At 41.7% G+C, this 12807-nt stretch overlaps 1 protein-coding gene across 3 annotated transcripts in view; it reads left to right on the forward strand.

Moving 5' to 3' along the window:
* Window positions 1-12807, forward strand: part of FAM81A (family with sequence similarity 81 member A) — a 129751-nt gene that overhangs the window by 106875 nt on the left and 10069 nt on the right. For all 3 annotated transcript variants that reach the window (XM_034994727.1, XM_034994726.1, XM_034994728.1), the window contains 3 exons: window positions 1548-1654; window positions 8489-8624; window positions 10217-10412. In XM_034994727.1, the coding sequence (XP_034850618.1) occupies window positions 1548-1654; window positions 8489-8624; window positions 10217-10412 (439 nt within the window). The remainder of the gene's footprint in view (window positions 1-1547; window positions 1655-8488; window positions 8625-10216; window positions 10413-12807) is intronic.

Genomic DNA, 12807 nt, shown 5'->3' on the forward strand with positions numbered 1-12807 from the left:
GCAAAGCACCGAGAGTTTTTGGTACAGTCCTACTTTTAAAGATTCTTTCCCCCATTCCTAAAACAATGACTATATTCCAGAAATTCTAAATTATAGCTCCAAAACTACTTCTTGCATAGGTAGGTGATCAGGCTTTAATTTTTTTTTTTTTTAAGATTTTATTTATTTATTTGACAGAGAGACCGAGAGAGAGCACAAGCAGGGGGAACGGTAGAGGGGGAGAGAGAAGCAGGCTTCCCTCCGAGCAGGGAGCCTGATGTGGGGCTCGATCCCAGGACCCTGAGCCGAAGGCAGATGCTTAACCATCTGAGCCACCCAGGCGCCCCCAGGCTTTCTTTTATATGCCACTTGTTCCAAGTTTTGGTTCAGGAAATAGTTACTGCACTGGGCCTCATGCTGTGTGCTACCTCATCACAGTCCTTTGTGGAAAAGGATTCAGACAAAGCTAGAAGGTAGGCTGGCTGATGAATCTTAGAGTATTCCGCCTTGAAATTTACAGATCAATTTCATAAAGCCATACTCTTGGCATTTTACAGTTTGTTTTTTGGCTACTTCGAAGTTTCCCTTTGCCATAAAGGGGCCTGTTTTCTAGGATTTGCCCCACAGTATCTGCTCTGCTTGCTATTCTTCATGTAAAGAGAGACCATTCCAGTAAAATGGGGCATCTGGTCAATTTACTGGATTCAAAGTACTTGTGTCCAAAATATATTCAATAAAGATCTAAATCTACTTATGTGAAAAACAGATATTATAAAGCCATGAAAAAAACCCACAACAAAACAACAAGTCCAATAATTTTTTTCAAAGAATGAGTGAGAACAGAATTATCACATCAGGAAATAAATGCTTAGGAAATATTAAGCTTCCCAGTAGCCAACCCAAGTAAAATACATATAGAAATCTATAAAAAGAGATATACTTTTCCTTTGTTCTGGGTCTAATAAATACTTGTTCCATGAATTTCTAAGTAAGGGAATATAGAACATCATAACTTTTACAGCAACTAAATGCATTTCATATAGGATTAGTTTTATATTAAATTTTAGTAGAAGGACAAGGGAAAGGGGTAGGTAGTGAAAAAAATGAGTTGGAGGGATATAATTTACAAAATCTGTTTTCTTGGGACTTGACTAGATATGGAGGTACCTTAATGGCATTTTAAGTGATAAGAGCTCCGTTCTCTATGACTAGCAGCCACGTTCGTATAGAAATTCCAAGGTAAAAAAACAAAAACAAAAAAACCCATCATATTTTGTGCCAGCAGGTGGACATAGTGGTCCCGGGGAGGAAGTAGGCTTGTTTATCAGAGAACTATAAAGTTAAGTACTCAGAGCCTAATGAATATTTTGGCAGTGTTCCTGGTCCTGATTTTTGATGAGTGTGTATGATAGGAAATGGAAGTGGAAAGACAAGGTGAGCTCCTAAATGAATTGATTAAATTATATTGAATCTTAATGTCATGGACTAGAATACAGCTTACTAAATGTTATCTGAGGTTACCTCTGAAAAGATCAGATGTGATATTACAAGCAAAGCTTCTTTCCCAGATTTCTCAGCTTTTGAACAGAGTGGACTTGTCGATATCAGAGCAAAGCACCAAATTGAAGATGTCCCACAGAGACAGTAACCACCAGCTTCAACTTTTGGACACAAAGTAAGTAGTCAACTTACAGACCTTTTTTTTGGGTTGAAGTTCTTGAGAAGCCTATTCCATAGTCCAGTTTTTTTGCCTCTTCGTTTTTATTTATTGCACAAAACAAAGTAAAAACAATAATGGAAGTTAAGAGGAAAAATTTCCTTGGAGCATATTGCCACTTTACATTCATTATTGATTTTAGTAGTTGGCTTATAATCTGTCTAGTCATTCAGTAAATATACGTTGAGTGCTGGCCTAGGTGCTGAGCATCCAGAAATTAAGAAAAACAGACTCTGTTCCTATCCTTGTGGAGCTTGTAGTCTAGGGAGTGGATGAGCCCTCATCAAATAATGACTCACATGAGTGTAAGCTATATTATTACTAATGGTGGCCATCGCTTTGAAGGAAAGGTACATTACATGGATGTGGTAGGCTGAATAGTTGTCTCCCAAATATCACCATGTCCTAGTCCCTGTGAATATGTTACCTTATCTGGCAAAAAGGGACTTTGCAGATGTGATTAAGGATTTTAGGATGTGTAGATTACCCTGGGTTACCAGAGAGACCCGATGTAACCCCCGGAGTGTCTGTAAGGGGGAGGCAGGAGGGGCAGAGTCATGAGAGAAGAGCACATGATGACGGAGGAAGAGATGGGAGTGATGCACTTCGAAGGTGAGGAAGGGGCCACCAGCAGCTGAAAACAGCGAGGCAGTGATTCTACCCCCCCCCCCCCCCCCCGCCGAGAGCTTCCAGAAGGAACCACCCCTGCTCGCACTTCAGCTTTAGTCCAGTGAAACTGATTTTAGACCTCTGACCTCCAGAACTATGAAAGAATAAGCCACCAAGTTGTGGTAATTAGTCATCGCAGCTGCAGGAAGCTAATACAGTGGCGCTCTGAGAGCGAATAACAGAGGCCTGGTTGTGGGGCCTCCTTCCTCAGGAGGCAGTGCTTGAAGTAAGAGCTGAAGCATGAATGGAATTCACTAGGTAAAGAGGGAGGTAAGAACTTCACTAGGTAAAGAGGGGAAGCGGGGGCTGGGGAGGAGGTGGGCCTGGGGCAGGGCCCTGTGGACCACATGCAGGGCTTTGGTCTCTGGCTTTAGTGCAGTAAGGAGCTGCTGCAGGGTTTGGGGCAGATGGGGTGAGAGAATAAGATTTATATACTATTTTTAAATGGTCTTGGTGGCAATCGGAAAATGGACCAGGCTGAGGCAGAGATGGGGACATCAGTTGGGGGCGTGGTTGCAGTAGGGCAGGTGGGAGAGGTGTGCGCTAGGGTGATTGTGAGTGTTCCCGTTGGCACCCTGTAATGGGTTATACTTTCCCGTGTTTGTTACAGTGATGCTTTAAACTGTACTTGCCCACGGTGAAGCTCATCATCTGCCCTTCTGCTCAGTCACAAAACCATCCATCTTTTCCTATCATGAATCTTCATGAGCTTGGCATTTTCCTGCCAAAGCAGAGCCAGTATTCACTGTGTATGTGTGTGTGTATTTGACTTAATGTATTTTTTAAAGATGATTTCAGCACAGAACTGTGTTAGAGACGTGTGGAAATTTTAAATTAATCATCCTCCTGGTTCTTACATCTCATCGCACCATATTTAATGCTGTTTCAGGGTTGTTGCTGAGTTAACAGGAATTCTCTTATGGAAAGCATGTTTCTTTTCCTCTAATTATCTGTATTTATATAATCATTGAGTTATGTCACCACTTCTCATAGATCCTACAAGCTTGCCAAGTACAGAAAAAAATCTCTTCAATCCTCTTCCTTCCATCACAGAGGAAAAAAATAAACATCTTGGTATTTTTTCCTCTCTAAATTACTTCCTTAGGAGATATTACTAGTCAGCAGACATGAACATCTTTGTTTTTCTTCCTACAACTTAAAGTCTAGAAGTCTAGACACAAATGCTGTTCACAGGGGAGAGGGGACAAAGCCTGGGGCAGAAGGTCAGATTGGGGACCCAAAAGGTAAACCCCTGTTTGGGTGAAGTAGGGAAAAAACCCATTCCACAAAGAGAGCCTAAGGAAACTCACCTGTCTAAATCTGGGCTCTCAGTAGAGGGATAAAAGATATTCCTTGAAAATTCAGGACCACAATACAGCCTTTATTTATTTATTTTATTCGTTTATTTTTAAAATAAGCTCTACACCCAACAGGTCTTGAATTCACAACCCCCGAGATCAAGAGTCATATGCTCTACTGACGGAGCCAGCCAGCTGCCCCCACAATACAGCCTTTATATTGATTTAGAGCTAGAATTCACATTACCCAGGCAACTTGAAGAAAACCACAGTGGATAATTTACTCTCAGAATAATCCTGTTTGGCCACAGTGGCCTGAGATGCATGGTGTAAGCAAATGCAAATACTCAGTCTTCAAGGCTTCCCACAAACAGATGAAGTTCTAGGGAATACAAGTATATAATTGGAAATTGTAAAACAAAACAAGGGAAAAAGCCACATAAGTGATAGAGTCAGAAGAAACAGGAAAAAGAGGATTCAGACAGTTAAATATTGCATATATGGGAATTATTGGATAAAATAAGTATATGTGTACACACAGACATTTGTATGTGAGACTTTTGTATTGTGAGTACACACACACACCACATTTTAAAAGTATGACTAAGGGGGGCGCCTGGGTGGCTCAGTTGGTTAAGCGACTGCCTTCGGCTCAGGTCATGATCCTGGAGTCCCTGGATCGAGTCCCGCATCGGGCTCCCTGCTCGGCAGGGAGTCTGCTTCTCCCTCTGACCCTCCTCCCTCTCATGCTCTCGGTCTCTCATTCTCTCTCTCTCAAATAAATAAATAAAATCTTAAAAAAAAAAAAAAAAGTATGACTAAGGAATGAGAGATTATCAAAAATGATCAGCCAGAATTGAAAACAACCAAAAAGAACTTCTAGAAGATATAATAATCTTTGAAAATAAAAGCTGTAACCTCTGGCCCCCCCTGATTAGGGAGCCTGAACAGTGACCCCAGGCGGCCTTGGAGCCCACCCTCCAGTGCTTCCCAGCTCCAGAGCCCAGCCGACAGCCCTGCCAAGCAAGTGGAGCCCAGACTAGTTCCAGTTACTTGTTGAGCACTGCCTGCAGCCTTGCTCAAGCAGGGAACCCAGCCGGTAACCCCTCCCCAAAACAGAACATAGACTGGGGCCCTACCTAACCATGAAGCCCAGACAGTGATTCTGCCTGATGGCAAAACCCAGCCGCCAGCCCCTCCCAACTGTGAGGTACCGCTGCTGGCCCCACCTGACCAGGGAGCCTGGCCAGTAACCTCCATCCATACTGCAGCACAGCCAGAAGCCTGCCCAGTTGTGGAGCGTAGCCTGAGGTGCTATCTGACCATGAAGCCAACTGAACCTGGAGGCTAGCCAGTAGCAACATCTGTCTGGAAAGCATAGCTTGGGATCCCACTCGATCAGGTGCAGTTGTGGAGCTCAGCCTGCAGCCCTTAATCATGGAGTCCAAAGAGCAGCACTGCTCAGCCAGGGAACACAATCTGAGACCTCAGCCAACCAGAGGTAATTGCCCAGTGCAGTTAGTGGCTCTGTTTGATCATGTAGCCTAGCCCAGCAGCCCCATCTGGCCAGGGAGCCCAGCCAGCAGCCCTGCTTGAATGCCAGTGTTTCCCCCCACCCCCTGACCTCAGAGCAGAAGCAGAAGCCCTGTCCAACTAGAAACCTAACAGACATATATAGAACTTTCCATCCAACAGTAGCAGAATACAAATTCCTTTTAAGTGCACATAGAGGGGCACCTGGGTGGCTCAGACGGTTAAGCGTCTGCCTTTGGCTCGGGTCATGATCCTCAGGTTCTGGGATCGAGTCCCACATCGGGCTCCCTGCTGAGCAGGGAGTCTACTTCTCCCTCTCCTTCTGCCTGCTGCTTCCCCTGCTTGTACACACACTCTCTCTCTCTCTGTCAAAAATAAATAAAATCTTTTTTTTTTAAAGATTTTATTTATTTATTTGACAGAGAGAGAGAGAGAGCACACACAGATAGAGTGGCAGGCAGAGGGAGAGGGAGAAGCAGGCTCCCCACTGAGCAGGGAGCCCGACATGGGGCTCGATCCCTGGACCCTGGGATCATGACCTGAGCCAAAAGCAGATGCTTAACCGACTGAACCACCCAGGCGTGGCTCACAAAACAAGTCTTAAGAAATTAAAGAAGATCAAAATCATATCAGGTACCTTTTCTGACCACAGTGGCATGAAACTAGAAATCAATAGTAGGAGGAAAATTGGAAAATTCACAAATATGTGGAAATTAAACAGCACACTCCTGATCAACAGATGGCTCAAAGAAAATCAAAAGGGAAGGGCGCCTGGGTGGCTCAGTTGGTTAAGCGACTGCCTTCGGCTCAGGTCATGATCCTGGAGTCCTGGGATTGAGTCCCACATCGGGCTCCCTGCTCGGCGGGGGGTCTGCTTCTCCCTCTGACCCTCCCCCCTCTCATGTACTCGCTCTCTCTCATTCTCTCTCTCTCAAATAAATAAATAAAATCTTTAAAAAAAAAATCAAAAGGGAAATTTAGAAATTCTTGAAATAGATGAAAATGGAAATACAATGTACTAAAACATATGGGATGCAGCCAAAGCAGTTTTATGAGGAAAGTTTGCAGCAATAAATACGGACATTAAGAAAAAGGAAAGATCTTGAATAAATAACCTAAATTTATATCTCAAGGAATTAGAAAACAACAAACTAAGCACAAAAATAGCGGAAGGAAGGAAATAATAAAGATTAGGCCAAAAATAAATGAAATAGAGCATAGAGAACAATAGAAAAACAATGGGAAAAATTAATTAAACTAATTGTTGGGGTTTTTTTTTAAAGATACACCACATTGACAAAACTTTAGGCAGATTAACCAAGAAAAAAAAAAGAAGACTCAAATAAAATTATAAATGAAAGAGGAGACATTATAACTGATGGCACAGAGATACAAAGGATCATAAGAGACTACCATGAACAATCATATGCCAACAAATTGGATAACTAGAAGAAATGGATAAATTCCTGGAAACATAGAACCTATCAAGACAGAATCAGGAAGAAACAGAAAATCTGAACAGACCAGTAACAAGGAGATTGAATCACTAATCCAAAACCTCCCAGGAAAGAAAAGCCCAGGACCAGATGGCTTAATGGATGAATACTACCAAAATTTAAAGCAGAATTAATGCCAATCATTCTCAAACTCCTCCAAAAAATTAAAGAGGAGGAAACACTTCCAAACTCATTTTATAAATCCAACATTACCCTCATACCAAAGACAGGCCAATCACCCTGATGAACATAGATGTAAAAACTCTCGACAGAATGCTAGCAAACCAAATTCAACAGCAAATTAAAAGGATCATACACCATGATCAAGTGGGATTTATCCCTGGGATGCAAAGAAGGTTCGATATAGGCAAATCAATAAATGTGATATACCACACTGACAGAATGAAGGATGAAAAAATCATATGATTATCTCAATAATGTGGAAGAAGCAAAATTTGATACCCTTTTCGTGATAAACACTCCCAACAAATTGGGTATAGGAAGAATGTATTTTGACATAATAAAGGCCATATATTGACAAGCCCACAGATAATTAAAATCAATTATACTCAGCGGTGAAAAGCTGAAAGCTTCTCCTCTAAAATCAGGAACAAGGTGGGGTGCTCACTCTCCCCACTTCTGTTGAACACAGTACTAGAGGTCCTAGGCTGGGCATTTAGGCAAGAAAAAGGAATAAAAGGCATTCAAATCAGAAAAAGAGAAGTAAAATTATCCCTGTTTACAGATGGTATGATCTTATATAGAGAAACCCTAAAGACTACATCAAAACACTGTTAGAATAATGAATGCATTAAAGTTGCAGTGCTCTGTGGGTGGTCTTCCTGGTCAGGCAGAGCTGCCGGCTGAGCTCCACAGTTGCATGGGGCTGGGGGTTGGCTTCCTGCCCAGGTAAGGCCCAGAAGCTTTTTATGGTGGCATGACCCAAGAAGTTGGACCTGCCACTCTTACATGTGTCCTGTTGCCCAAGTTGGTCATATGGTTACATCTAGCTGTAAGAGAGCTTGGGGATATAGTCTCTGGTCAGGCAGCCATGGACCCAGCTCACATCTGAGGATTTCTTAATAGGAAAGAAGAGGAAAACAGAGCAGATAATTAGGGTCTTCTATTTTATTATTACTATTATTACTTAAGTCATATGTTCTTTCCTACTTTTATTCCATTTCATAATAAAATGAATACAAAAGTAATGAAGGGGAGGTAGCAAGAATGGAGTACTATCTTAAGGTATTTGAGAAGGGTGAGGACCAGAGAAATGGAGGATGGGTTTCTTTTTCTTTTTTTTTTTCTTTTCCTTTTAATTTGCTTTTTGGTTTAAATTAGGAAATATCTCTATGGGGCTAGAGCAATTTGGTGAACATTCCAGAAAAGGCAGTCAGGCTCTAGTCCTGGGAGATCACAGGGAGAAGGAGGAAGAGCCTAGGGAAAGAGAGGAGGAACGAAGGGTGTTTTCTGAGCCAGGAGCACCGGGGACCCTGTGAAGGCAAAGGTGACACCTGGCATAGCTGTGTGTCACTCTGACACCTCCACACCCACCCCACCAGCTCCTCACCAGTAGTATTATCAGGAGCTTGTCTGTTGTATCCTCCTTCCCTGCCCCCCACCCCTACCCCCAATTTAGTGCTAAGGGCAATTCTAAGGGAAGGTAAGCTTGTAATTCTGAGGGAGCCAAGGTTAATGCTGACATATTTATGAGAAATTTGATAGCCAGAGACTGAGGTTGTGTGATGTAATTTTACAGTTGTTTTACATCTAACTTGCTGATTTTCTTATTTTAGATTTAAAGGTACGATTGAGGAACTCAGTAATGAGATTTTATCTGCACGGAATTGGTTGCAACAGGAACAAGAACGGATAGAGAAAGAACTTTTACAGAAAATCGATCAGCTTTCCTTGGTTGTTAAGGAAAACAGTGTAGGTATTGATGTGCAGCATAATATAGTAAAGTTATTTGGCGGGGGCCTGCAATGATTGTGAATAATCCCTAGCAATTTAGCATTGATTGATTTAGCACCACATTAAGCTGCTCAGTTGTTTCTTGCCTTAGAATTTTTCTTTCTCTGTGTTCGTTATAAAGGGAGCGCTTGGACTTGTTTTGGTCAACCAAGGCAAAGTAGAAAATTTCAGCACTTTCAGCTAAGATGAGTTTAAGTCAAGACCTTCATGAACCAAATTGTCCACCTACATTTCTAAGTAGAACTAACTACAAACTTCATCCTAGTTTGGTTGAATTTCATCATCTGGAAAACACAGTGTCGACTAGGTTTCTCCGGCTAGGCCCCTCCATCACACTATAACCACAGGATGCAGAGTCATGGGGAAGCATGTCAACAAAATCTACCCTTTTCTTCTCCATTTTTGTTCTCTTTTTACCCCACTCTCCTAGAGAATGAAGGTTTGCAGAACTGCTCAAAAACCATCAGGAAAGCCTTGCATGTAGAGTATTCAAAACCAGTAGGCTCTGAAACTGGTATTTGGCAAGAAAATTTTTTTTTTTGGTTTGGTGATTTAGCCTGACCATCTTCCTCTCTCTTCTCTTTTCTTGAACTGCTTCCTCCTGTTGGACTTTGATGGAGCAGAAGCATCTGGTCCAGTTTGCATCTCTGACTGCTGTCTCTCAGGGCTGAGCTGCTCTCCATGCAGACTGCATTGTATAACATCAAGAGAGCTAGGTCAGGCAATAGCCCACTTACAGCTCAGTGTTTATAGTCTTGGCCTCCAAAGCTTACACGCAGACGCAGATTCCCATAAAAACTAGGCATGTTGGAAAGAAAAGAAAATATTTAATATTTCAAATATTTCTTTAAGCATTCTCCCATATATTATCAGATCTACTGATTGATTTACTTAGATTCATACTACTACATTTGTAGGCTTTGTGTCTTTGGATGAGTGTTTATTTTTACATGTGGGTTGGTTAATCACTAACAGTAAACCCCAGGATAATAGTAGCTTTAATAAGATAGCATCGTACTTCTCTTTCACAGAAAAGCTGTCTGGGGGTAGGGAATGCAGGGCTGATATGATAGCTTATCAGTCCTCAGCAACCCACAATTCTTCTGGCTCAACTCTCTGCCAGTTCTAGAGAGTGACCCTTGTTCTCATAGTTCAGTTATGACCACTAGCGTTCCAGCCATTACATCTGAATTCCAGGAACAGAAAAAAGACAGAAGGGGCAAAGATAGGTCTCAGCTGCCTTTTAACTTTTCCTGGAAGCTGCCACACACCCTTCTACTTACATCTCATTGGCCAGAACTTTATCTTTATGGCCACACTAACCTCAGGAGGCAGCAGAAAATGTAGTCTTAATTCTGGGTGAGCTTACACCCAGCTGAAAATCGGGGGTCTGTTAAGGAAACAGGGGAGAGTGGATGTTTGAGTGAGCAACAAGCCACCTTTGCAATCCTGTTCCCTGCAGATTGTTGTTAAATGATACTATGACAATGCAGGTGCAGGACAGACTTTCTTTTTGGAATAACCAGGTGCAATTCTTTTCACGATCTCAGGGAGCCAGTGAAAGGGACATGGAGAAGAAGCTCAGCCAGATGTCAGCCAGACTTGACAAAATAGAAGAGAGTCAGAAGAAGAATATGGAAGTGCAGAGAACAAAACAAGAAGAGGAGAAAGTGCATGGGCGCATCAGCAAGTTGGAGTTACAGATGAATGAGGACATGAAGGAAATGAAAGCAGAAGTTGACGCTGGTAGGCCAAAAAGCAGATGACTCTCATGGGTTTTCTTTTCTTTTCTTTTTAATTGTTAGTCTTTATTTAAAAAAACCATTTTTTTAAAAGATTTTATTTATTTATTTGACAGAGACAGAGACAGCGAGAGCAGGAACCACAAGCAGGGGGAGTGGGAGAGGAAGAAGCAGGGAGCCCAATGCGGGGCTACATCCCAGGACCCTGGGATCATGACCTGAGCCGAAGGCAGACATTTAACACCTGAGCCACCCAGCGCCCTTAAATGTTTTTTATTTAAATTCAATTAATTAACATATAATGTGTTATTAGTTTCAGAGGTAGGGGTCAGTGACTCATTAGTCTTATATAACTAACCCAGTGCTCATTACATCACATGCCCTCCTTAATGCCCATCATCCATTTACCCCATCCCTCCACCCCCATCCCCTGCAGCAACCCTCAGTTTATTTCCTATGATTAAGAGTCTTTTATGGTTTGTCTCCCTTCTGATTTTGTCTTGTTTTATTTTTTCCTCTCTTCCTATGTTTATCTGTTTTGAGATGAGCGAGATCATAACGGTGAGATCCACATATCAGTGAGAGCATATGATAATTGCCTTTCTCTGATTGACTTATTTCACTTAGCATAATACCCTCTAGTTCCATCCATATTGTTGCAAATGGCAAAATTTCATTTTTTGATGGCTGCATAATATTCCATTATATATATATATACCATATCTTCTTTATCCATTCATCTGTCAATGGACATCTGGGCTCTTTTCATAGTTTGGCTGTTGTGGACATTGCTGCTATAAACATTGGGGTGCAGGTGGCCCTTTGGATCACTACATTTGTATCTTTGGGGTAAATATCCAGTAGTGTAATTGCTGGGTTGTAGGGTAGCTCTATTTTCAACTTTTTGAGGAACCTCCATACTGTTTTCCAGAGTGGCTGTACCAGCTTGCACTCCCACCAACAGTGAGTGTAAAGGTTCCCCTTTCTCTGCATCCTTGCCAACATCTGTCATTTCCTGCCTTGTTAATTTTAGCCATTCTGACTGGTGTGAGGTATCTCATTGAGGTTTTGATTTGTATTTCCCTGATGCCAGGTGATGTTGAGCATTTTTTCTTGTGACTATGGCCATTTGTATGTCCTCTTTGGAGAAATGTCTGTTCATGTCTTCTGCCCATTTCTTGATTGTTCTTACCAAGTTTGATAAGTTCTTTATAGATTTTGGATACTAGCCCTTTATCTGATAAGACATTTGCAAAAATCGTCTCTGTTGGTTGTCTTTTGGTTTTGTCGACTGTTTTCTTTGCTGTGCAAAACTTTTTATCTTGAAAAAGTCCCAATAGCTCATTTTTGCTTTTGTTTCCCTTGCCTTTGGAGACGTGTCTAGCAAGAAGTTGCTGTGGCTGAGGTCACAGAGGTTGCTGCCTGTGTTCTCCTCTAGGATTTTGATGGATTCCTGTCTCACAGTTAGGTCTTTCATGCATTTTGAGTCTATTTTTGTGTATGGTGTAAGAAAATGGTCCAGTTTCATTCTTCTGTATGTGGCTGTCCAATTTTCCCAACACCATTTGTTGAAGAGACTGTCTTTTTTCCACTGGGTATTCTTTCCTGCTTTGTCGAAGATTAGTTGACCATAGATGTGAGGGTCCATTTCTGGGTTCTATATTCTGTTCTGTTGATCTATGTGTCTGTTTTTGTGCCAGTACCATACTGTCTTGATGATTACAGCTTCGTAATACAGCTTGAAGTCTGGAATTGTGATGCCACCAGTTTTTTTTTTTTTTTTAAACATTCCTTTGGCTATTTGGGATCTTTTTTGGTTCCATACAAATTTTAGGATTATTTGTTCCAGCTCTGAAAAAAATTGATGGTATTTTGGTAGGGATTGGATTGAATGTATAGATTGCTCTAGGTAACATAGACATTTTAACAGTATTTGTTCTTCCAGTCCATGAGCATGGAACGTTTTTCCATTTCTTTGTGGTCTTCCTCAATTTCTTTCATGAGTGTTCTATAGTTTTCTGAGTACAGATCCTTTGTCTCTGGTTAGGCTTATTCCTAGGTATCTTAGGGTTTTTGGTGCAATTGTAAATGGGATCAACTCCTTAATTTCTCTTTCTTCTGTCTCATTGTTAATGTATAGAAATGCGACTGATTTCTGTGCATTGATTTTATATTCTGCCACTTTGCTGAATTCCTGTATGAGTTCTAGCAATTTTGGGGTGGAGTCTTTTGCATTTTCCCAGATAGAGTATCATGTCATCTGCAGAGAGTGAGAGTTTGACTTCTTTGCCAATTTGGACGCCTTTTATTTCTTTCTGTTGTCTGATTGCTGAGGCTAGGACTTCTAGTACTATGTTGAACAACAGTGGTGAGAGTGGACATCCCTGCTGTGTTCCTGA

The sequence above is a fragment of the Mirounga leonina genome, unplaced genomic scaffold (genome assembly GCF_011800145.1).
Source record: "Mirounga leonina isolate KUSES-001 unplaced genomic scaffold, KU_Mleo_1.0 Mir_91, whole genome shotgun sequence".
In the NCBI taxonomy this organism is placed as follows: domain Eukaryota; kingdom Metazoa; phylum Chordata; class Mammalia; order Carnivora; family Phocidae; genus Mirounga; species Mirounga leonina.